At 49.5% G+C, this 25,674-nt stretch overlaps 6 protein-coding genes across 6 annotated transcripts; 4 read left to right on the top strand and 2 right to left on the bottom strand.

The window, feature by feature from the left end:
* Nucleotides 1–252: 252 nt before the first annotated feature.
* Nucleotides 253–3,016, top strand: CDV56_107172 (ubiquitin carboxyl-terminal hydrolase; the record flags this gene model as incomplete). Its single annotated transcript, XM_026760791.1, has 4 exons — nt 253–291; nt 350–741; nt 800–1,783; nt 2,296–3,016. 4 exons carry the CDS (start codon nt 253–255, stop codon nt 3,014–3,016), a joined length of 2,136 nt encoding a protein of 711 aa, XP_026614424.1.
* A 2,403-nt stretch (nt 3,017–5,419) lies between these two features.
* Nucleotides 5,420–6,408, top strand: adk1 (adenylate kinase ADK1; the record flags this gene model as incomplete). Its single annotated transcript, XM_026760641.1, has 4 exons — nt 5,420–5,579; nt 5,653–5,705; nt 5,772–5,926; nt 6,003–6,408. 4 exons carry the CDS (start codon nt 5,420–5,422, stop codon nt 6,406–6,408), a joined length of 774 nt encoding a protein of 257 aa, XP_026614423.1.
* A 2,385-nt stretch (nt 6,409–8,793) lies between these two features.
* On the bottom strand, nt 8,794–11,132 carry CDV56_106766 (putative mRNA cleavage factor complex component Pcf11; the record flags this gene model as incomplete). The annotated part of the gene is made up of 6 exons (XM_026760385.1): nt 8,794–8,844; nt 8,903–9,274; nt 9,337–9,532; nt 9,586–10,322; nt 10,388–10,846; nt 10,965–11,132. The coding sequence occupies 6 exons, from the start codon at nt 11,130–11,132 to the stop codon at nt 8,794–8,796; spliced, it is 1,983 nt and encodes a 660-aa protein (XP_026614422.1).
* Nucleotides 11,133–12,133: 1,001 nt separating this feature from the next.
* CDV56_106472 (uncharacterized protein) lies at nt 12,134–16,152 on the top strand (the record flags this gene model as incomplete). Its single annotated transcript, XM_026760091.1, has 6 exons — nt 12,134–12,262; nt 12,330–12,354; nt 13,184–14,998; nt 15,059–15,564; nt 15,747–15,845; nt 15,964–16,152. 6 exons carry the CDS (start codon nt 12,134–12,136, stop codon nt 16,150–16,152), a joined length of 2,763 nt encoding a protein of 920 aa, XP_026614421.1.
* A 2,847-nt stretch (nt 16,153–18,999) lies between these two features.
* Nucleotides 19,000–19,529, top strand: ATG8 (autophagy-related protein 8; the record flags this gene model as incomplete). The annotated part of the gene is made up of 3 exons (XM_026759872.1): nt 19,000–19,089; nt 19,207–19,439; nt 19,496–19,529. The coding sequence occupies 3 exons, from the start codon at nt 19,000–19,002 to the stop codon at nt 19,527–19,529; spliced, it is 357 nt and encodes a 118-aa protein (XP_026614420.1).
* Nucleotides 19,530–23,328: 3,799 nt separating this feature from the next.
* CDV56_105981 (uncharacterized protein) lies at nt 23,329–23,718 on the bottom strand (the record flags this gene model as incomplete). The annotated part of the gene is made up of 2 exons (XM_026759600.1): nt 23,329–23,500; nt 23,552–23,718. The coding sequence occupies 2 exons, from the start codon at nt 23,716–23,718 to the stop codon at nt 23,329–23,331; spliced, it is 339 nt and encodes a 112-aa protein (XP_026614419.1).
* Nucleotides 23,719–25,674: the final 1,956 nt, after the last annotated feature.

Raw genomic sequence — 25,674 nt, 5'->3', positions numbered from 1 at the left:
TACAGAGCAAAGCAAGCAGTCAAGGAGCAATGGCTGTCATGACAAGCATAAATCTTCAAGATTATCTCCTGTTCGGAATGGCTTCCAAGACCCGAGTCTGACTGCCCTGGATTGATACGACTCATATTACTGCAACAAGTGGAACATATGTGTCTCATCAGGTTCATCATATACCTTGTCTTCCTATCTAGGACAACCTATTCTGCATCTGCAGCAGCAAGCATATATTGCCCGTCGGACTAGTGTACCCAAATGGCGAATCAGCCGACGTCCCCTTCAGGGTCTCTTCCTGTAAGTCCTTCTCTAACGCATATGATCTTATGCAGAACTGATTTAACACAATTCTCAGCAGCAAGGCGCTGTATCCTCGGCCTGGAATCACGTCTCCCTGAAACCAAGCTTGCCCACAAGAGGCTTTGACAACCACAAGGGACAAAACCTTTGCTACCGGAATGCAGCTCTCACGCTGATTCTCCACACACCACAGTTTCTGAGCTGGTGCGAGAAATACCGCGCGCAGGCCCCGAGTGGTTCAGTCCCAGACGTAGTTCGCAAATTTTACGACATGATCAAAGCCTACTGGCAATGTCCCAACGGACATCAGCTGGCTATGGAGACCTTGTGGAGAGAACTTCAGAATCGAAAGCACCGCAATCATCGCTGGCAAACAACCCTAGGCCAGCAGCATGACACGCTCGAGATGATGGATAGCATCATCTCACTCCTGGAAAGCCAAACTGGGTAAGTCGTCCACTTTCCGCATCCCATAGAACATAATTATCCTGAAGCTGACAAACAGAAGTAATCACGACCTCATGGATTTGATGACTGTCGATCTGAGCCAGTACCGAGTTTGCAAGACTTGCAAGCAGAAAGACTCATCGCCTGGGGATAGGGTACGGTTCCTCTATGCAGATCTTCCAGGCTCAAAAAAGGCTACTCCCATAGAGGACGCCATCATTAGTGGCATGAAGTCGGAGACTCTTTCGAATTGCAAGACATGCGCCAATAACCAGATTCCTCACGAGATTCAGAGACAGATACTACTTCCTTCGGAAATTCTTGTCGTTCAGGTCAATCGATACAAAAAGTCAGGAAAACTGAAAGACGAAATCGAAGTTCAGGATGAGTTAGTCATTCCAGATTCCCTTCTAGATGACGGTCTCAAGGGACAAGGCAAGATCTGTTACGAGCTCTATGCGGTCATCTTTCATATCGGCGATGTCAGTACAAGCGGACACTATACTGCGGCCGTCAAGGGTCCCTCCGGTCAATGGGTGATGACCAACGACAGACGCGTGGCATTTACTCAGACCCTGGATCAGAGTATGAGCTCGCCAGACGGTGGAAAGGAGAATGCTTACATACTTGCGTATCGGCGATTGGAATCCCAGGGCAATTCAGCTGACTCCAATACAGGTTCATCGGCCGCTGCCAGCTCCTCCAGTCCCAAAGCATCAAGCTCAGGAAAAGGCTCTGCCAAGGGAGGTGTACAAATGAAAGGGACCATTGAGCTGGAAGGGAGACCCATCCAATGGACGATCGACCAGCAGCTGGTCCTGGACCCAGGTAAAGGTGCCCTTGTGGCACTGGGGCCCAGAGCGAGAACGCAGCGTGCTACTCTGCAGCTGACGTTCACTTCAGAAGATACCGGCGAAATTCTCGAGGGACAAGTGACCATGTCGCTTAAGCCACGGATAGTGCAGAAGCCTAAAGGAGCGCCTTCAAAAACAACAGACACCAAAGATTCCAACGCTGGTACCAAGAAAGCAACAGACACAGTGTCCGGGAAAGCAGCCAAGCCGAAAGGTGTCACAAAGAAATCCTCAAGTCCGCCAAAAGGGACCCGTCGATCGGCGAGACTACTCAGTCGAGCCAAAAAATGAAGAGTGCAAAGACACATCGACTGGGTATAATATGCAGAGCAAGTATACATGGGTGGGAGCTGATGTTGACATTTTTGCCCCTGCAATGATTGCGGTCCTTTCGTTCATTGTATTACTGAGGTTCAGCATGTGTTTTATGCATGATAGACAATATTTATTGATAACTTGTTGAAATGTTTGAAATGAAGTCCAGTGCCTGTAAGAAAGTCGAAAGTTGTAGATCGTTCTTATGGTAAGTGGAGACTTGATCAGTGACACCCGAGCCTACTCATCGGTCTGTCTGGACGAGCTGAGAGCAACAATCAAGCATACGTACTTCCATGGAGTCAGAGCTTAAAGATGACCACAAAACCCTACCTTCAACTACTCAGTTCATTGACCGATTGATTTCACAACTCGCATCATGTAGACCCGAGTCCCAAGACCTCAACGATGGGATTGACCATCCCACTATACGCCCTCAACGACACACTTCCACAAGCCACTCATCTTTCTCTTCCCTCCCCGAGGCTCAATTATCTCAGGTCAAGCCAGTTATGCTGACCTTGCACTGTTTCTTCCCAAATGAGCTCCTCCTGGCCCTGGATATCCTGGACCGGGGACTGGTCAGACGATTCACGCGGGATGACCACGTCGGGCAAGCATCTGCATGCTCACAGCCTGAAGAAACCGACCCCAGCAACACAGGAAGATCGCAAGAAGACATGTTCTATGTCATATCCACGTCTGCGGCTGTGCTGACCTCTCCATCCCGGGCTCCCCGGACACGCATAGAGCAAAAGGGCTACGAAGTCCGCCTGCACGCCTGGAACTGCACATGTCCCACCTTTACGCTCAATGCGTTCCGCGATCCGGGGCCGGACCACTCATCTCAGTATGATGGAGAAGACGAAGACGAGGCCTGGGCTGAACAGTCTACCGTCGGCGACCTGGCCTGCCGCTATGTTTTTGGCGGCTCGTTGACCCGTGGAGCCAGCCGACTGGCACCCCCGGTCTGTAAACATCTCCTCGCTTGCTTGCTGATGGTGCGCTGTCCCGGGATCTTCAGTAGCGGCAGCCCAGATCGATCTGGTCGTGTCGTTCTGACTTGTGATGAATTGGCGGCGTGTTGTGCGGGCTGGGGGGGATGATTCTCGCAACCACGCAGGGCATTGATCCACAGATACCGCTACACCTCTGTCTTGAAAGACGTTACGATACCATGATATGAGAATTTACTTCCTCCATAAGAGATATTCAGACTATCCAGCAGAGTCTTTCAGTTGCCTGCCAGGAAATGGGCATTCTTCTGCCGCAATACGTCAGTGAGAGCCTCAAGCTCTAAAACATTTTGACAGCGACGCAGCTAGGGACACAGCGCTTTCAACGCGCAGTGTCATAGATACTTCCGGAAATCTACAGTCCAACATCCGATGTCTCGCTATATCACGGAGGAAACTCTATTTCCAAAACTGCTCGAGCTCGCTTGGTGCTCGGGACGAGATCGATTCTCAGATTATCGTAATATACATTTCCATGCATAAACTGACTTGTTCTAATTTTCATATCGGTTGTGCCTTGTTGAATGACACTTCTAACTCTTCTTCTTGGACTTCTCCTTGGAGCTCTCCTGATCCTCCTTTTGCTCGCCGTTCATGCCATTCGCCTTCTTCGCACCCTCCTTGTCACCTTTGGCAGCATCTGCTTCTTGCTCCTTCTTCGATTCGTTCTCTTCTTGTTGTTGCCGGTTCTGAATCTTGTTCTCAATCAAATCGTGGAAGGCGGTAATAGCACGAATCAAGCTGCTGATGTAGATGGCCATCAACTGATCGTTTGTCTTTATGCTCATTGCCCGTGCTAGTTCGCTGTTCTCCATCTGTGGCTCCGACCCACTCAGACGCGACGTCGTTGCTGGAGTAGATAGGTTGGGAAGGAGATTGAAGACATCCTGAAGATTGCCCAGAATAGCGTGATTGACCGGCAGCTCGTGATCGAGGACCTTCTGGAGATATTGGCCGATATCACGCAGGCGTAAGTGTAAGCCCTGCAGCGACTGAAGCTGCGATGTTATGCGTGTTGAAAGAGTTCCAACGGCAACGTCCCTGATGTCTCGAAGCAGGTGTTCAACACCAATTTCCTCAGCTTCCTCGGCCTCGATCACGGAAGGGGTATGGACAAATGTTCTGGACGTTGTTGTGCCATCCTGGGTAGAGCGAGCGATCAGGTCAGCTGAATAAGGACTGAAGAGCTCACAAGAGCATCGCAAGGGATCAACCTACGTCCTTGATCTCGTCAACAGCAAAATAGGCATCTGTGGGAACGCCAACCTCCTTTGGTTGGACGTCGACAATGACCAGTAAGGGGTTCGGTGTGTATCGCTTGAAGAGTTCGTTGATCTCAAGATCAGAGGCTCGTAATTTGGGACCCGAGTGATACCATCCGACAAGCTTCTCGCGGGCATTGATCTTCTTGAACATGTCGCTCATGGACTCAACAAAGTTGTGATCTAAGAACCAAACGGAGGGATCCTTCTCATCTTCCTCAAATGGAACTACAATATAGAGACATCAGTACCGCTGTACAGCTACCAAGGATACAAAACCAAGCCGACTTGGGAGACAACGCACCTGCAAAGCTGTTGGATACTCGAACCGTCTGGCCCGAGTGCTCTCCGAGGAGTACACCAACAACACGCTTCCGAGTTCCCTTGGCTGACCGTCCATAATGATCTGCGACTGAAAGAAGGACCAAGGGAGCGACCGTGACGGTGCGCGTGACGAGGGAGAGTGTGTCCGCCGTGGTGGCAGGCATGGTGGATCCAGACCAGATTAGAACAGAGGCAGAAAGGAGGGTGTTGGAAGGCCCTGAATAGATCACAGATGCTGATTCCGATGATACAGAGGACGAGGAAGAATTGTGGGTGCAACGGAGAAAGAGAAATCGATTAGTGGCTTGAGACTGGGGATGAGGATGAGGAGGATTATGATGATGACGGAGCGAAAGATAGCTGCTGTTGTTCTGCCCTGGAGCTCCTCCGCTGCTGAGCCACACGAGCTGTTGTGGTCTTGTGGCTTGTGCTTGGCTACCAACGCACCAGCCACTTCTGGGGCCTTATTGCCTGAGGCCAGCTAGTCAGAACTCGTGTTTTTGACCTTGTACGGAGTACCTTCAATCATTTGGCATATACTATGGACATAACAAGCCCCTCATTTGGAGGAATTGAAAGTCATGATGCATGGATTACATGTGTTTAAATGTCCTACGACTCAGTTGCTACTCGTACGTGCTTGAACGTTGTACTTGGCTGTAGCCCCGAACCTCGGACGCGCGGGAGGAGGTCGTCCGCTCCGGTTTAGATCTCTTTTCCTCCCCCAATATTAGTTCTCCGATCCTCCCTTCCTTTCCGTTTCCCCGTCACTGAGCACGATTCTCTGCCAGACACCTTGCTTCCTTTTCCTCCCCCTCCTTTCCCTTCTTCCCTTTCCTGTTCTGTTCCTCTCCGGAGAGCTTTTCGATAGCGTCATACTTCGATTCTCTCGCCGTCAGTAATCGCAATGGCTCCCATCACAGAAGAGGTCGTCCACGGTCTTAAGGACATGATCGATAAGCTTGAGACTCGTGTGCAGGAGTTGGAGGGCCGTCTAGGCGGTGAATCCAAGCCTAAGTCTGTCGCCGAACAGATGCGCATCATCCTTATGGGACCTCCCGGTGCTGGTATGGATTTTCCGGATGCTCTACACGGGTTGCCGATTGCGATAATGGCTTCATGGTTCTGATCGGGTTGTAGGCAAGGGTACTCAGGCGCCTCGGCTTAAGGAGAAGTACTGCGTGTGCCACCTGGTACGTTATTGAATTGCAAGTCATTGAGGGCAGTGCGCCGCTGACATTTCGTGTCCAACATCAAAGGCTACCGGTGATATGCTGCGGTCCCAGGTCGCCAAGAAGACTGAGCTCGGAAAGGAGGCCAAGAAGATCATGGACCAAGGTGGTCTTGTCAGCGATGAGATCATGGTCAACATGATCAAGAGCGAGCTCGACACCAACACTGAGTGCAAGAACGGGTTCGTACACACATGCCCCATTGAAGTTCATTTTGAAGTTGAAGATGGAAAGTGACTGACCGTCCAATGTTTCTAGTTTCATTCTGGATGGCTTCCCCCGAACGGTTGCTCAGGCCCAGCGTCTGGATGACATGCTCGAAGCTCGTCAGCAGAAGCTCCAGCATGCCATTGAGCTGCAGATCGACGATGCCCTCCTGGTCGCCAGAATTACTGGACGTCTTGTCCACCCTGCCTCTGGACGGTCGTACCACAAGATCTTCAACCCTCCCAAGGACGACATGAAGGATGATGTCACTGGCGAGCCCCTGATTCAACGTTCCGACGACAACGCCGAGACGCTGAAGAAGCGTCTTGCGACTTACCACGCCCAGACAGCCCCTGTTGTCGACTACTATAAGAAGACCGGTATCTGGCGAGGCATTGACGCCAGCCAGGAGCCTGGCCAGGTGTGGAAGAGCTTGCTCGGTGTTTTCCAGAAGTAAATTTAGAAATAGCCTTGTGGAAGGTGCCATATGGGTCCATGAGCGTGCGTCATTCAGCCCCTGTAATGTCCCCTGCCGGGAAGGGGAGGAGTGGCATGTGCGAAGGAAAAGTACTGAGTTGATTCCATGTAATCTGCAAGATGTGCCCATCTGCCTCTTGTCGGACTGCAAAGGAGGGTATTTAGAGAGTCCTTTTGGCGTCCGTACATGAAGATACCTTCAGTGGAATTAGAGCGCTATGTATAGTATTTTTTTCTTTGGCAACCAAAATTCACTATGTTCAACCGTATTAGTACTATTTGGTGATGGCTGGGCCTTAATCCATTTCATAGTGTGTAGTGCGAACTATTTTTCTATGATAATTGCCCCTGCGACGAATGAAGCTTCCGAGGACATGGATGAAGTACCCAGGTAGAAGGCCAGCCATGTGAAAATACTTCAATTTATGGCTGCAGAGCCAAGTATGTACATCTCCGCAAAACCTTACAGTTGGGTAGGGTATACGGTGGACTCGATCTTCTCCGGATAGGTCAACCCACCCTGCCGTCTAACCTCGTCCATGACCTCCATGATGACAATGCTCTCTTCCCAAGGCAGCCCGTCGCTCTCGAGCTTTCCATCGCGCAGGCACCGCGCAACCTCGTCGGCCTCCCAGTACATGCCCTTCCCATCCGCCGGGAACGGGCACTGCACCTCCTTGATCTCGCCATGGCCCTTTTTCGGGATCAGACGGTATCGCTCGGGCCGGAAGGCGGGCCCAAAGACCTGAATCTCGCCCTTTGTCCCTTGGATGCGGATCGAGGGGCCAGCGGCGCCCTGCTCATCTGGATCGGTCGCGACCCGCAGATGGGTCATGGCGACTGCCTGAGAGTGACCGGGTTGGGCATTGTTAGTTGGGGTGGTCGTTGGGAACGTGAGCAGGATAGTGGTCGCCTCGTCGGCACCCGTCAGATGATAGAGAGACATGTGCGTGGAGATGGCCGAAGGAGCTTTGCGCTGCTCCCGGGGCAGAGTGTGGTACATGGTCTGGAAGACCCAGGTCAAGGAGTAGATGCCCACTGCCGCGAAACGATCATTAGCACCATGCCAAATGGCCAGAAGTCCGTATAAGCAAGAGGGAACTTACGATCCAGCAAGCAGCCACCAGCGAGGTCCTTGTTCACCATCCGATGCTGAGTGCCCCATCGCTCCTCGACATTATCCCCGAAGCTGTTGTCGGCAACCACCCGGAGGACTTCGCCAATGGCTCCCTGCTTGATGAGGTCTCGAACCTGCACACTGAGAGGGAAATACCGCGTCCACACTGCCTCCATCAAGAAAAGGTTCTTCTTCTTCGCCGTCTCGCACAGGATCTTCGCCTGCGCCGCATTGACGGTGAAAGCCTTCTCACAGAGAACATTCTTGCCCGCTTCCAGCGCAAGCATCACATTCTGGAAATGGTGCGAATGCGGCGTCGCGACGTACACCACGTCCACGTTAGCATCGGCCACGAGCTCTTCGTACGAGCCGTACGCAGTGCACGGCGCCGGGATGCCCGTATCAGCAATGAACTTCTCCGCCCGGTCCTTGGCTGAAGAGGAGGCGACGGCAACGACAGTGTGGGAGACGTCAGATGCGTCTCGGAGATTGGGGTCGCGCAGAAGGTCTCTTACGAAGACTAAGCGTCAAGTAATTGCATTAGCTGGTTATGTTTGTCTCGATTGATGAATTCATGGAAACATACCGTCTGCAATCCAGCCCGTGGCTATATTTTATTTGAAGTCTTGTCAGCTTAGAATGCCACTGGGGATGGGAGGATTGGAAAACATACCCATAATACCCCACCGGATGCTGTACGGAGCCATGGTGACGTCGGAGGTTGGACAACTGGCAGTGGAACTGTACAGCAGAGAGAAGGATGGAGTCAAACTAAGACAGAGACTCAGGGGCACGAGCTGTATTTATAAGAACACTCAATTCATCTTGGCTTCTACTCCAACTATGATTATCAATAATAATCGAGCATCTTCCCCGGAGCAGCACCGAGCAGGGCAGATCCAACGGAATTCATTATCCAGCTTCCTCTTCCAGGATTACAAGGGGAAATCAAACTGTAGATAAGATACAAGATTTAGCTGCCTTTCTCAGATTAGGTACTGGTTTATAGAATGTTCTATGAAGCATTGTCTGGAATACATGGACGGCAATGCTGGTAGATAGTCAAAAATGCCCCAATATTAGTGCGGGGTCTCGAATGCAATACAGCCGCCGGCTAAATGCAACCACCAAAAGAGTAGAAGAATAATAATGTCAACTCCAACGCATGCATGTCGCCCCTGGTCCCCAAAGCAGAAAGCAGAGACGGGGTTTTTGAAGTTGAATGCAAGAGAGGAAGCACCACTTTCTTCACACAGGCTCCACCTTAACTCGAACATTTGACCCGGGAGAGTCAGTGCCCTGTACGATGGATTAGTTTGATACGCGCAAACTTTCTGCCGTCGTGGATCGAACATACCTCTGCCTTCCTCTTGCCCAACACGGAATCCGGAGTTCCAGTCCGTGCCGAAGGCGTACCCCGACCTGCAGCCGGAGTCGTCCCGTCCTTTGTGACTTCCGCGTAGCAGCTCGCGTGGTATATCCGGTTCCCGACCTTGATGGCATCCTGCCATATCCAGTCTTGGACTTCCTCCGACCATGTCGACTCAAACTTCTCTTGACAAATGGGACAGGGTGTGTTGCGCAAAGTAGCATCATTGGGAGCCCGAATCCATTGCTTGGGCGGCCCTTTCTTGGTTGAATCACCCTCAGCACCGGCAGCACCAGCACTTGTAGCTTCTGCCTCCGCAGGATCCTCATCGTCCCCGGCTTCCCGGGATTTTATCCAATCCTGCCCGGTTGTTAGGAAGAATCTTCAAACCATGAGTTTTGGACAAAGAGAAATTCACTCACCCGTTCGTCAACGTACCAGCTGCGGTTTTGAGCTCGCTTGGCAGCGTCCGCCATCCGTTGGTTGGTCCGGAAGTGCCAGTCCAAATGGCGAGCCTTCTTTTCTTTGCCTTCTTCTGTTGCAAAGAATCGACGACCACATGTTCCACAACGGTTAGGTCTCGCTTCATAGAGGCTGGCTATTAGTGCATCTCGCGGTCTGCATCCGATTAGGTTAAGAAACAGCAGCGGACATTACAAGTACCAACTTACATTTTAATGGATGCCGTGTTCATTTGCACGTTGATAGTAATATTCGAGGAGTTAGGAGCCTGAGGCATAGGAGGCACTGGAGTTGTAAATCGCACCTGACCAGGTACAATAAACGGAAAGGCAGATGCAATATTGGACGGTGGAGCAGTGGTAGGGGCAGGAGGTGCGGAAGCAGGAGGCAAGAGGCCGCGCGCTCGTAGAGCTGCAATTAATGGGTTCTCGGTCGCCGGCATGGCCGCTGGTTGTGGTGTGCTGCTAGGTATTGGCATCTGCGGTAGAATACTGTGGACTTGAGGTGGTGGCGTGGGCTGCTGGCGTGCAGCAGTTGCTTTGATAAGCTCAGCTAATGTTCCCGGGTTGAGGAGCTGCTGAAGTGGCTGCGAAAGGGTCTGAGTTGGTGGAGTGGCCATGCTAGGTGTTGGCATAACTGGGATAGTTGGGATGGCTGGGATGGCTGGCGGAACGCTTTGGGGAACTGAAAGAGCAGACTTTGGAGTGAGTGCAGAGACCTGGTCACGGACCAGCTTCAGCTGCTCCTGAGTGAGCTCTTGACGCTGGAGGATGCCTTGCAGGTCTAATAGAGCCTTGAGACGCTGTTGCACAGAAGGGTCGAGAGGGTTATTGGCGAAATCGCTTCGAGCAGCTGCAATCAATGCCTCGATATCGCGATTCAATGCAGCGAGATCCACTTCCGAGCGCTGCAAAGGTTGAGGGGTTGGCGTAGACCGAGGGTCCAACTGTCTATCCGTTAGATATGACAAAGGCAATAAAGACGATCATTTTGCGGCTTGCATGGTCTTACCGCGGCGTGATAATTTGGCGTGTGTCCATTCCGGACCTGATGTGCATGTCCATTCTGACTTGTGGAAGGCGCGAGTCGAGCCGCACTCTGGTTGAGCGTAGTGTTGTTGGCCCAGCCTTGGGGAGGAGTGCCCACCCGGCCGCGGTTGAGTATATCTTGCTGGCTCCTCGCCTGCTGTTGCTGTAGAGCCGCGGTTCTCGCCTTGATCAGAGCGCTTTCAATGCTGCGTGTAATTTCCGGAGGAAAGACGGGTCTTGTATCTAGTGACCCGGGAACAGGTTCCTTCCATGTCTTGAGCATTTCGTCCAGCTTCTTGCGGGTCTGCGAGTCCACCAACGTGTAGGCATTCATGAAAGTCTGATACATATTGCGACCCAGGAAAAGCGTGTAGGGAGTTCCCACATTCTTCACAATGGAGTCGACTACATACAAGGCAGGAAGCTTCTGAGCTGGCGGTGTCTACAGCACACGATTAGAAGTGGTTCAACCGATCAAACTTACAACCAACTGAGCGCCGAGCGAAATACAAAAGCCAAGGAGCAATGCATGAGAGTGAGAAACAAAAGATAACACCTACTGATCGAATGTGGTTCTCCAACACTCGGGAGATGGCCATAGCATGTTCTGTATTCTCTTTGGCTATGACGGTCAAGTTGCTGATCTGGAACCTGTCGTTCGTGGTTAGATCCTCCAGGGAGTTCTTGTAATCCTCAGCGACCTCATCAGAGGCGAGCCCAGACGACATGACGGGCAAGTACGCCGGGAGGTAATGGTGTTCGTGGGCAAGGTGAGAATGAAGGCGAGGGAGAAGGGAACAAAGGAAATGGTCAATTGAATGTAGCAACTCTCAGGGATATTGGGGATGTTTTCCCTCCTTCTGTCTGTTTCTGTTTTTTCTTTCTTTCCCTGTTTCTTGTCTGCTTTTCTTCTTTCTTTTCTTCTTAAGTAGTGATGTTCTTTTTCCTCTTTGTTCCCGTCTCTTTCTCTTGTGTTTTTCAACTTGGTTTCTTATGAAGATAGGTTTCTTATTCTCTCCTCCTGTGTTTTCCCAGAACAGTGATCTCCTGAAAGAGCAAGAGATGGAAGAAAAGTCGAAACTTGTAAAATGCTTGCTAGCTATCTTGGCGAGACTTTGGAGATAACAACGAGACGAAGCAGGCGCCAGTCCTCGACCTAAACCACAGAGAAACCCGCGACTATCCTTCTATGCCCACTATAAGAAACTACCTCGTAAATTATCTCGCCCGATTGACCCTTCCAGGAGTGTTAACCAGCAAAGGAACGCAAACGGTACGAAGATGATGGTGAGGGAATCTGACAGTGTTTTCCGCGCTTGGGAGAAAGTTTGGAGAACGCAACACCTTGAGGACCAACACAACGGCAGAGATGAATTCGGGGTAGAATCAAAGAGAAAACTTGCGAGAGATCTTTTAAAAAGAGCCAAAAGGGGAATCGGAAGATGGAGGTTGATTGTGATTATGAGGTATTATTATTGAGGAGGAGGAAGTGAAGTGAAGGTTGAAGAATGACCGAATTTTGGCTGGTTTGTCTGGCTTAGTCACCGTTCCCATGACGCAGTGCCACTGTGCCGTACTACTACACTGAGGAGGCGGATATCAGTGCTATCCAGGTCCCCCAACGACTATCATCTTCGAGGTAAATCGCTGTGAATACTAATTGTCTTTGTGTATAAAGATAGTACTACTTCAAAGTGGTTGTGCCATTTCGAATCATACTTCTATAACAATGAAACTATCGTCTGCCTTGCTTCTCGGATTTCTTCCTCTGGCTCTAGCCAAGTCGATTCTGGTCACTTACCCTCAGGACACTCCGGACTCGGTCATCAAGGAAGCGCAGAAGTCCATCGTGCAAGGCGTATGTTATGCTCTTGAGGTTATGCGCTCCATATATTTATGATTTACTGATCTACTTTTCATACCAGGGTGGTAAAATCACTCATGAGTACCGTAAGTACTGCCATTCCGCTATTGGAGCATACTTGATTTGTTCGGAGTACTGATATATCTCTATCTTTAGAATTGATCAAGTAACCTCTCCCCTTCCCTAACTTTCATCTTGCTGGAATCGCATCTGACACCATCTCAGGGGATTCTCTGCGGAGGCTCCAGACACTGCTATTCAGAGTCTTTCGGCACAATCCACCAAGTATAAGCCAATTATCGAAGGAGATCAGGTGGTCTCGATTTATGGTGATAAAGAGTCGAAGGCTTAAATACTTGCAACAGCAGTTAATATCAGCTGCCATGAGGCAGTCATCGCCTTCTGAATGATTGGGAACCCCAAGCTGCTCATGATTAACGATTTCTGGAATACCTCTCACTGATTCTGTCCTTGAATATATGGATAATGAATTGATCCTATCTTATGACTCTTGTCTCTCTTGTGACAAGCAGTATTCTAGCGTTGTTTTTCATGATGATTTATTTCACATCTGTATCGTTCCCATGAAACAAAGGGAAATACTTTAGAGACAGAAAACAAAGACATTATTTGCAATATCCTTTGTCCATCAGAATAAGTCGGTGTGGATTCTGCGACATCATACGTATAGATAAAGATGATCTCTTGACTTCGGCCTAGCAGAGGTGCGCGTGGAGCCCGCTTTGAAACTTCCCCGAACTCGCGAGGCTCAGGAGAGACAACAACCGAATATATCAACTATTTAAGCAAATTTTCAGTCCTACATTGCTCTCAAAAAGAGATGAAATTATCGCTGCAACCCCTCCGACTGTTATCACCGTTCCTACCATCATTCAGCTCCTACACATTCCTAAGATTCCCAAGCCGCGACGCATTCCCTCCCTCCCAACATGGCGTCGGAACACACGATCACTCAGGCCCTGTTGGAATGGATCAACAGTTTCTCTCTCGGTAAAACGCTACGATCTACTGAGGAATTAAGCGATGGCACGATACTTTGGGAAATTCTGCAGGATATTGACCCTCAGTACTTCCTCAACGAATTGCCCGAGCGGAATACATCCGATCACTGGGTTGCGAAACTGGCCAACCTGAAACATGTCCACAAGCATCTGACCGGTTATCTGCGAATGCAAACCGGCAAACTGCCTTCTGGCTTGGACCCGTCTCCTGATCTTCAAGCTATTGCGGAAAATAACTCGGTGAAGGACACCAACAAGCTCCTGAAACTGCTCCTGATCGCCGTCATTCGCTCGCCAAACCCAGAGAGATTCGTCAATCAAATACAGGATTTGAGTCTACAGGCGCAGGAAGGGCTCAAGATCGCAATCGAGGAGTCAAACGGGGAATTGGTCTCAACCGATGTCGAAGACGAAACCAACGAAGACACCAAGAAACAGGACCTTCCGGTCGATCTCGAGCTGCAATTCGAAGAACGAGTGGGAAAGGTGATTGCGGAGAACGATCGCTTGACGCATGAAAAGAAGGAGTTGGAGAAAGCGCTGGAAGATCTGCACAACCGCCTGGCGCGCCTCCAGGAAAACAATGACACTCTGCAGAGCCGTCTTGCTTCAACGGAGGATCGCTTGGTGACACTGAAGTCCGGAAAAGGCGACATTGGGGTCAGTGCAAAGGCTTTGGAGTCAAAGACGCGTCAGCAGGAGGATTTGATCGCATCCCAGGAGGAGAGAATCGCCGCAGCGCAGGATGAGATTGACAGCTTGCGCATGACGGTGGAGTCACTACATGTCAAGAATCAGCGCTTCCAGAAATTACAAGATGATTACGATGAGCTTAAGACCGACAGGGATCAGCTTGCGCGAAAAGCCAATGCAGCGGAAAAGTACCGTCAAAAGCTACAGGCCAGTCAGGATTTTGAGAAAGAGAACCAGAGTCTGAAGAACCAAATTAAAGACCTCCAGCAGCAATTAAAGGATGCGGACTCGCAGCAGAGATGGTCAGCGGAGCGTGAAGTAGAACTTGAGGAATATCGCAGAGTTCTTCCGCGCATCGAGCAGGAATGCAGCGAGATTCAGAACCTGAAAAAGCAGCTTGAATTCAACAATCATGCCCTTACGGAACGCCTCAGTAGTGCCGAAGAACAGCGCGAGAGAGATGATGCACTGATTAGTGAATTGAGAGAACGGATCCGCGAGCTTGAGGGCTCGCCCGGAAGTCCATCGCTCACTCCAGGCACCGAGACACCAAAGCGAGGCACATTACAGGAAGACTTTGAGGGCATAGGTATCCAGGAATCTCAACTGTCAGTCCTTCCCACTATATTCGAAGAGGCTGAGCTGACCGACAGTAGTAAAGCGGAAAATGACGAGCTGCGCAAGGAGGTCGAGTCGCTAAAGGAACAGCCCTCTGTAAGTTGGCTCGAGGAGGAATTAGGAAAGTTCGCTGCGTACCATGCTGACGACGAATCCCAGATTGGTTCCCAATTTGAGGGATTCTCGGAGAATTTCTCACATATTCATCGGCTCGCTCAGGCCAATTCGTCACAAGGGTATGTGATTGAACCTCTTTTCTCACCACGTACTCACGGAAGGTTCAGTGACGAGTATTGGAAACTATACGACCACTACACGCAAGCACTTGGAAAACTTGCCGACGCTCAAGATTCTCTCGAAATTACCAAGAGGGCCCTGACAGACGCCATGGCTGAGGGTGAGTTGTTTATCTACTCTAAATACAGAGCGTCTCAACAGTCTGCTTATGAAACTGCAGTTGGACTTGCCGGCAAGGAGAAAGTAGACATGATTCATGAAGTCAAGGAGAGCAACTCAGCCGAAGTGGCCAAGCTTCGTGCTGAATGGGATGACTGTCTGCATAGAATACATTTGCTCGAGGCTGAGCTTGACGCTAGTCAAGAGTTGGTCCGAGAAGTGTGCGCCGAACGCGATGAGCTGCGCAGCTTGTTCGACAAAAAGCAAGTCGAAATACACGCGGAGGATCAGGAAATGTCCAACGAGATGAAGAGGCTGCTGGCGGAACTGACGGCCCAGGAGAACGGTGATTCTGCAGATGCTTCTCAGAAATCTGGTCCCGAGCTCGCCAAAGAAGTCGCCGAACTGATCGAGAAGTATCTTGAAAAGCTTGCGAAGCGCGCAGAGGTCAGTAGATTCTCTCCAGTCCCTTTCAGTAACGCCGGATCTACACATTCTGGGAAAGTCTTTGCGAAGAGTTCATCTACCGCGGCTGTAAATGCTGGTTTGCGCCCTCAGCCACGGCGCGTACGTGGCTTCGTGGCAAAGTATACCTCCTGGGAAAATCCTACGAAGGCACCCAAGCGAGATGCACAACCATCGCGCTTGAAAAGCTTCATGTCAAGATTCAAGCGCTCCTAATTGTCCCGGCCGCTGCATTTCTCTGGCATATTTACGCCGAAAGCTGACTGATGCGATCTGTGATTTAGTACATTCACCATCAAAACGAGCACATCAAATTCCTACAAGAGCGCATCAGGCATTTCGAAGAAGACGATGCCGCTGATGGTATTAGCAAGGAGCGCGAGGTAAGCGATGGTCCTTTCTTTTCGTTGTCTTTGCCGCGGCTCGACACATTCAAGATAAGCCGACTGTCCTTCTTCTCCCTGTTGTCCCCCTCTACTGACAGGGTCGTCTCTCGTCCAGCTCGAGCTTCAGAAGGTCATCGACAACCAGGCCCGCGAATTGGCTCTTATCAGCTCCGCCTGGTATGATCTCCAAGGCCGTTTACAAAGCAACAATGTCACAGTGTCGAGATTCCGCAACGGAGCCAACATAAGCGAATTTCAAAAGGGCTGGTTGGGGAGACAAAGAAGTCTAGTAGCAGGTCGCTAGGATCACTTTGTCTTGTAAGTTGAGGAGTTGGTTTTTTCATTGTCTTTTGCTTGCTCTTTTATCCCGTCACCTTCCTTATTTCCTTTGTTAAGCCGAGACTATATAGAGACACAGTGTTAAGACACGCACACACGAGCTATTGCTTGATACCCAGTCCCCAGTTAAATATTAACATCTCAGACCCGAATCTCAACAAAAATACAACCTAGATGAATCACGGTCATGTGACTCCTATATTTTGAGCGCCTGAACCGTGCTGTATATTACAAGAATAGACCGAAAATTTATACATCTTTATCCTGCACAGAATCAGGACGCGCGCTTCAGTCGACTGCAAGTCAGTGTATCAAACCCATTGCCTGGGATGTCTCAGAACATCCATCATCTCTTTTTCGGCTACCTTATCCTGAGTTAGAAGCTCTTCCTCTTCCGACATGGGACCGTCGGTACGCGTTCCGGATACCGGGTCCATATATGCCCATGTTGCAGTGCGAGGCAGGCTCATCAAAATACTTTCAACACGAGCGTTGGGTGTGCGTAATCCAAAGCTTGTTCCGCGGTCATAGACAAGATTGAATTCGACATAGCGACCACGCCGAAGCTGTTGCCATTCCTTCTGGGCAGGAGTGAAGGGCATGTCCTTGCGTTTTTCGATGATGGGGACGTAGGAGGGTAGGAATGACGCGAGAGCATCAGAAACGAATGAGAAGAGAGTCTCTTGAGGGTTCTGGGAAGAGGTAGAAGAGGACTCAAGGAAACTGGCGTCAAGGTCATCGAAAAAGATACCACCAACACCGCGAGCCTCGCCGCGATGAGGCAGGTGGAAGTATTTGTCACACCATGCTTTGAATTTGGGGTAATATGTCGCGTCATGTCTATCGCAGGCGTCCTTGATGGTCTGATGGAAGTGCTTGACGTCTTCAGGGAAGAGGTATGACGGTGTCAAATCTGTGCCGCCTCCAAACCACCAGTTTTTGTCTCCATTGATAGGGTCCTTGGGATCTGAGGTCTCGAAATATCTGTAGTTCAGGTGCACTGTCGGAGCCATGGGATTGTGGGGGTGCAGAACCAGTGACAGGCCAGCAGCGAAAAAGCTCAGTGAGTCAACGTCCGCGCCGACAAATGACTTGTGATCCGCTCGCATTTTCTCGATGGCGGGTCGAGGTAATTCACCATAGACGATCGAAACATTGACACCGGCTTTCTCAAAGACATTTCCATCCTGCAAGACACATGAAATACCGCCTCCGCCATTAGGACGTGTCCACGTATCCGTCTTGAACTCCTTCCCGTCTATCCTGCTGAGTTCATCCACGATCTTCTGTTGATGTTCTTTGATCAATTTCTCCATTCGCAGTCGCATGGGTGAGTTCTCGCCGATTGTCGACTGTTTTTTTAGGGTTTCGTCGAGCTCCACGATCGACGGAGAGTCGAGATCTGTCACTTCGCCGGTCATCTGCCAAGTCATACTTAGACCATGTTATCGATTGGGTGTTCACTAGATCGTTGGACGTACCATTGAATATATTAAGGCTCCTATGAACGGCACACCGATTGCCAGCCGAAGATAGGGCCTCCACACAGTAAACTGTTGCGGCTCTCGAGGCTTCTGCTCAGACGAATAACAACGATGCGTCCCTCGCAACGCACGTGCGGGATTGCGACAGGATCGAGATGAGAATTGGCAGAGTGACCTCCGAAGAGGCATATATGGTCGCGGCAAAGCCATGGTTTAAGAGATATGCAGGTGGATAGTCAATTGGCTGATATCCTAGGATCAGGTGATGTTTCAGAAGCTACCGGAGCTCTGTGGGAGACGAAAATGTTATCCGAGGGGCTCAGCCCACCGTGCAGGAGAGAAGTAATTGATCTACCTCCAAAAACAGTCGATATGGGACCACCCGTTGTCATGATACTCGGAAGAGAACGCTTAACTACCTCCATTCCAAACGGTTTGTGCCATTTGCATTGATTGCCTTGTTTGCTTTCCATTAGTAAGGCGGTGGCTAAGAGAAGCAACTTTGAATCGTTTGCATCCTGGCAATAAAGCTGCCTTGTTGCCTGAGCTTGATCATATAGGCACAAGAGTTTATCTGGTACTTCATCTGCTCGGCCAATGAGTCAAAACATGATATTAAGATGGAAGTGATCATGGTGATCGCTGCAGAGCGTTTGAAAGGGGGTTCAGGAACAACTGCTTCTGAGTTGCCGCGGATCAAGCGGCCGAAGCTCAAACTAGTCTCCGGATGAGGTCCCGATTATGACCATATCGTCATACTGCCTCTTAGAGCTTGTCAAGTTGGTCACATCTGCAGAAGAGGAGTCATGAGGCTCAGTAGCAGACTAAATAGATATTATTCGATCCTACATAGCTTGAGTATCACAGGATATTTCATAGATAAGATGGCACAAATTCAGGATGATCAGAAGCACCTGACTCACTGAGCGGGGTTCCTTTGACCGCCTACAACCCCGTGATCTGCACGTCTACCTACACTTATCAGGTGTATGATACACTGATCATACCATATATTACGCGGGGCTGATTGCATTTGTCAGTTCATCCTGTGTTTCGTTTTGTCATCTTGTGACTTGTGACTGTGTCTGCCTGCCAGGTCGCCTTTGGCTGGGGATTACTTACTACTGACCTATCTTACCTGTCTATCAGTCTCCTTCATCTTCGTCATCCTCCATCTTCACCTCTTTCCATCATCGTACCTTAACCCGTCTGCTATTCATCTTCAACAGCAAGATAATTTCACCCAAGTCTCTAATTTCATCACCGTCTTTCGATCTCAACAACCTTCCGACCTCGCCTTATCCCGTTATCCGCCCTTATCTATCAAGATGCGGTCGAAGTTCAAGGACGAGCACCCTTTCGAGAAGCGCAAGGCAGAGGCTGAGCGTATTCGCCAGAAGTACGCAGATCGCATTCCGGTATGCTCATCGCCCCTTGATTTTTGGGAGAAAGTTATGAAGATATTAGCATCTTCGAGTAGCAAGAATTCACTCTCACCGCTTGTTTGGATACTAACTAAGCTGCCTCACCCACAGGTTATCTGCGAGAAAGTCGAGAAGTCGGACATTGCTACTATCGACAAGAAGAAGTACCTAGTGCCTGCGGATCTTACTGTTGGCCAGTTCGTCTATGTCATTCGCAAGCGCATCAAGCTGTCTCCCGAGAAGGCCATCTTCATCTTCGTCGATGAGGTCCTACCACCAACCGCCGCACTCATGAGCAGTATCTACGAAGAACATAAGGATGAGGATGGCTTCCTATACATCACGTGCGTTTATTTCCCTCTTTCGTTCCTCAAGACATGTATTGACTTCGTCTCTCCAGATACTCTGGCGAGAACACTTTCGGCGACTGCTGAGTATCGGAGGGCCCTCCTTAGGAAATGTAAATTTCCGCACCGTCAAGGTGTTCAATTCATGGATCTACATTTCGGGTTCGGCGTGAAATCGAGTGATCCATGATGAGATAGATGGACTGCTCGGACTTTGCGGTGGTATTTCTCATGTACGCAGGCGTTATATCGGGTGTGCAACGATGTTATTTTTTTCTTTCCAACGGACTTGATTGGCGAACTTGTTATGGGTTTGATGGCTTCTTATGAATAAATTACCTCATGATACTTTGGTTTTGAATGGCATTCATTCTAATTCATGACGAAGTTCCGAGTGGTTACTCCCTCAGCTGAGCCCTTCCTCGGGCTTGATTCACATTAATCTGCCAGCATCAGTCCATGTAGCTTCGTGTGATTTCATGTCGTACTTATCTTATGCTCTTATGACCGCAGCCTGATCCATGACATCTGCCTTGATTCTACTGTAAAAGGAGACTGCTACTGTGCCAGGGCCAAGGATGTCTGTATGATTTCATATCCCATGAGATATGAAGATAATCCCTAGCTATCCACGATCAAGCCTGAGAACCTAATCCAACCGCAGATCTATATCATCAACCACGAAGCCAGGGCTGAATAGAAGATACCAATGTATGGACTCGTCCAATCTGGCAGTCCGATCTCGCCCCGGATGCCCAGTCCCGTTTGGGATTAGCGCCAGAGACCTGGTTTCCGGCTCCGAGAAGAAAGAGCGCAAGTGATGGACTGATTTGCTTCATCTCTCTATCTTTTCTCCTCGTCCGGGGTTCTGTGTTTTCATTCTTATACTTCTGTTATAATTGGTTCTGCTCTGTCCGATTGCCAGTAATCAGTTTAATCTTTTTTCCATTCTTTGCGCGGACCTTCTGTTTTCTTTCCGCTTTTTTCTCGAATCGCTTTAAGTTTTCCAGCAACTAAAAACAAAATGTCTCCTGCCATCGTTCAAGCCGGTGCTGGCTCTGCCTCCAAGGATGTCAAGAGAGAATCGGCGACTGCTCGTCTGCTGGGCTCAGGTATGTGTGCGCTCAAATTGGAAACCTATGATCAATGACTAACTTTTCCACTCACAGGAACCGCCGGTATTGCCGAATTGATGGTTTTCCATCCCGTACGATCTCCCTCTAGCAGGAGACCAATCGATCATTGCGCATCTGAACTAATTCGAATTTCAGGTGGATACCATAGCGAAGCGGTTGATGAGCAATCAGACACGGGTGAGTGACCGGCTTGTTGCGACAGCGGGCGGGTTTGTGCGGAGTGGCTGACGGATACCATAACCAGATCGCATCCACCGAGGGCTTGAAGCAGGTCGTCTTCAAGGAATACGCGACTGCTCCTATCGGACGCAAATTCACCTCCCTCTTCCCCGGACTGGGCTACGCTGCTGGATACAAGGTGAGTACAGATGCGAACTTGCGGGATCCGAGTGTCAATGGGCTGACAGTACTCGAAGGTCCTGCAAAGAATTTACAAGTATGGCGGTCAGCCTTTTGTTCGGGACTATCTTGCCAAGCACCATGGCTCCGACTTCGATAATGCTTTCGGAAAGGGAACTGGCAAGGCCATCATGCATGCTACTGCTGGAAGGTCTGTCTTTCTATATGCACTGGAGAGCTATATGTGCAGCTTTCGCTGATCTGTAATAGTTTGATCGGTATCGGAGAAATCGTCCTTCTGCCCCTTGATGTTCTGAAGATTAAGCGTCAGACGAATCCCGAGGCCTTCCGTGGACGTGGCCTCTTCAAGATCATCTCCGACGAGGGTATGGGACTCTACCGTGGCGCTGGCTGGACTGCGGCTCGTAACGCCCCTGGATCTTTCGCGGTAAGTTCTGCACAACTGGATCAGAACATTTTTGTATGGATGGAAGACTGATCGCAGCACACAGCTCTTCGGTGGTTCCGCTTTCGCAAAGGAGTACATCTATAGCCTGACGGACTACAACAAGGCCACATGGGGCCAGAACTTTGTGGCGTCCATCTGCGGTGCTAGTGCGTCTCTGGTCGTGTCTGCTCCTTTGGACGTCATCAAGACTCGTATCCAGAACCGCAACTTTGAGAATCCCGAGTCTGGCTTCCGAATTGTGTCCAACATGATGAAGAACGAGGGATTCACCAGCTTTTTTAAGGGCCTGACTCCTAAGCTACTGATGACCGGGCCAAAGCTCGTTTTCAGCTTCTGGCTGGCCCAGACCTTGATCCCTGCATTTGGTCAGGTCGTATAAATGTACAGATGATTGGATTATTCTGAGCCTATTTTTTTTGTTCATCTTTTGTCTTCAAGGGCCTTTCAGTGTGATGATAAAGCATTCAGTGTCGGGTCTTTCTGTTTTGATAGATTTGTTACGGGTCACTGGGTAATCAAAAGAAAAAACTCCCCTTAAGTCTTGAGTGTTTATAGAGACAATCTGTATAGGGTAGTCATACTTGATTTAGCGATGTACACTTACACATTAGATAGTCAGTATGTTTCATTCTTATAGAGCAACTTGTCCGAGATACTATAACCTCATCCTCACATAGTACAGGAGGATGTTCGCGATAATAGAAGCATTGGCTTTTTAAGACCACTTCTTTAAAGTGGTTATATGTCGAGCGGGGTGAAAATATATGTCAGCTCGAAGCAATAATCGTTATTATCTAATTATTGTGTGATCAATACCAAGGTTGTCACAACGAGAGACTCAAATGGGCCTTAGTAAGTGACCGCATTACTCAAGGATTTGCTAAAAAGGTGAAGCAATTCCATTCCCTGCATGTACCAATGTAGAGGAACAATGGATGGAGAAGGTCTCCACGCGCCACGTGACCTATATTTCTCAATGCCTCCGCAAAGAACGGATAAATCGAGCTACAACTATAAATCGCTACAGCTTCACTGGATAAGATACGGCGTGTCGAGGCTATAATATTCACCTTCGGAGACTAGCCCTTCCAACACCAAGTGCTATATCAACAACAAAGCAAGTCCATCACCATGCCGATCTACCTGATCTCCAAGTACGTGCATCCCGTCCAGATACACCAAACGTCCTGAAACCCCTGCGAGCAACGGAAGACAGGGGCTCGGACGCCGATATCGACATTGACATCGACACTAACAGCCTCACAGATTCGCAGATCCCATCTTCGCCTTTACGATTGGGACCTCCGCCGCGCTGATTCGGATCCGTCGCGAGGAACGAGAGAAACATCCTGATCGGGGGAAGACCGGGTTTGGGACCATCGCGAAGACGGGGGCGGATCGAGTCCGGAGATGGTGGGCGGGTGATTTTGAGGGCTTATAATTTCGGTGCTGTTTTCTCTGCTTGATGGGTATATGGGAGCGGATGATTTGATATGAGATTAGTTTGCGCATGATACCCGTACACTACACTATGATACCTGAACATGGGACTCGAGAGCTCCTGGATCTATGTCCGGTGACAACTGATATTGACTATCCAGTATCTCAGGCAGTTGTTATCTCTTACAAAGAACTTCTCCACCAGGTCAAAGCACGGCCTTTACCTAGGCAAGGATATATAAAACGCCTGTAGCAGACTCCAATGATAGAAATCTCATACCACTAGGCTAAAAAGGTGTCCGGATGATGTACTCATCGTCCAGGCTTACATATCCATAATCATAGTGGTATAATATTTTAACAGAATCTTACCCCTAGCTACCATGTCATCTCCTCTGGATTTCTAGGAGATGAAATCGATGGTGTGACAGAATGATGGATAAATGAACTTCGCTGTCAAAGCGAGTCATGAAGCGAGTAACCACGAAACTATGTGGCTGTTCTAGGCCGTGGCCGTGGGTGAGCGGGCAATGGCCTCAATAATGATGAAGCGCATCTTTCCCTGAATCTCTTCAGCCAGCCGATCGATTGTATTGTTTTGAAGGAACATCCATTGAGAGGCTACTGCTGTCTGTTGCCTGGCTTTGGTAGCATCCCTCTGCTTGACATTGTTCCTGTGATTCCGAGCCCGAAACTCTGGAGTCGGGTTTGCACGTAAAGCTCACTGATATTGGTGCTGGTATAGGCGATCTTTCTCTTTGGTCCAAGCAGCGATCTCAGCCAGCTGTTCTGGAGTGTGGTCTTCACTATCCTGAATTCCCTCAGGGACTGTGCGAGCACAGTCCCCTCCATTCGAAGGAGGATCGCGGCCATAGAAATTCAGAGAAGCCATATGAATTCTCTTGTGAGCGCATAGACCAGAACACGTAGCTAAAGTAAGCCTCAATGACAAGGATGAGGGAACGGACTGTTGGCACTTCCTGTGGAGGTGGTATAGCGCAATGCACAAGCAACGCCATATGAACGATAGTATAACCGTTATCTTTAGCTTCCTTGACATATTTCTTTGTACAAGGGCAAGGCACACCTGGAATTGCAAAATACGGGTGAGATCATCAACAAAAATGGGAGTGTTAACCTGAGCGCGCTCACAACGCTCCCAGGTGGAGACTTCAAATGGAATTTCAACAGTCACTACTGGAGTCCTGAGAAGGAAACGGCCGAGGAGTACCGTAAATAATGGTCGTCCAGGATATCGTGCATCACTATATCGAGAGGCCACTGCTGCTTCTTTCTGTCTTTTGCGCGTCGGCTCCTTTTGTTTGAGGTTGTTCCGTTGCTGTCTACTCCGTAATCTGATACTTATCAGAGGGATTTTGTCTGAGGGCTTGTCCATACTGCTTATGATAGACACGCTTCTTTGCTTCATTGTACTCGGCAATCTTCTGCAGTTCTTCGGGTGTCTTGTCCTCTCTGTCCTGGATTGCTTCCAGGAGGGGCTATGATTGCTTGTCATATAAACGCTTCTTTGCTTTGTTGTATTCTGCAATCTTCTGTAGTTCTTCAGGTGTCTTTTGCTCCCTATCCTGGATGGCTTCAAGGAGGGGGCTATGCTCGCATAGCCCCCTCCATTGGAATGAGGTTCGAGGCCAAGGGCAGTCTGGAAAGCCGTACGACTTGTCTCGGGAACGCATGGCCCAGAAAACACAGCTGAATGCAGTCTCCAGAATAAGCACAACAGACCGAAATGTTGGTATATCATGGGGAGCTGCTGGTATATCACAATAGGCCAATAAGGCAGCGTGCACAAGAGTATATCCAGTAACGCAGCATGAACAAGAGTATATCCATTGTCCAATGGCTGCTTGACATGTTTCTTTGTACAAGGGCGCCCGGAATTGCAAAATATGGGTGAGATCCGCTCGCAACGCTCCCAGGTGGAGACTTCAAATGGAATTTCAACGCCACTACTGGAGTCCCAAGAGAGAAACGGCCGAGGAGTACCGGAAATAATGGTTGTCCAGGATATCATGCATCACTATTGTGACGACTTCAGAGAGGCGATATGACCAGAGACATACGCCATGAGATCATCAGGATTCTGGTCCGGATTGGGGCGGTTGAGGTATCTGTCGTAGATGAGTCTTGCAGCATCTGCCATCAAGGACTTCGATGCTCTCTTCCGCCGTCGGAATGTCGAAGGTTTGGATCCCGGTGAAGGCCCAGGAGGAACCGCTTGAAGGGTCATAGTGTCAACCATAAAACCACTCGACTAAAAAGGTGTCTAGACAACCATTTCTAGCGTAGTAGAAATAGTAGTGCAATACGTGTTCAACACGTAGTAGTAGAGAGATGAAAGTGGAAGGAGAATGGGATAGAAGAGAGAGAAGAGGAGGTAAGGGGAAGAGAGGGGATCGGGAAGTGAATGGGGGAAGAGAGTGGGGATTGGGAAGTGAATGGGGGATATATCAGGAAGTGAATGGACTTGCAGTTGAGGTTCGGTTCCTAGATGGGGAAGCTGCGTTGGGTTAGGGCCAGGGTCTGGTAGAATACAGTTGAAAAAGGCATCTCTGATGCTATCTGATCATCAGAACGAAACAAGACAGCAAATATCAGCAAGTGTCTCGATGCTTCTGACGAGCCCATCGTCACTCCATTGCTGGTCAAACTGTACAACTTCAGCTGTGGAAGGTTCTATAGACAATTGATAGGCAATGATCATAATCAGAGACGGTCATAAGAGTACCTCTCTAGTTGGACTTCAATTTCGAACAAGATCCCTTGGCTGAACAACCCCGACTCGGAGAAGGTTCTCAATACTAGTGTTCTCCATAGGGGCCTATCTAAT

This window comes from Aspergillus thermomutatus, assembly GCF_002237265.1.
Source record: "Aspergillus thermomutatus strain HMR AF 39 chromosome Unknown NODE_95, whole genome shotgun sequence".
Lineage (NCBI taxonomy): Eukaryota > Fungi > Ascomycota > Eurotiomycetes > Eurotiales > Aspergillaceae > Aspergillus > Aspergillus thermomutatus.
Note: the sequence above shows the minus strand (reverse complement) of the source record. Positions and strands in the feature narration are given on the sequence as shown.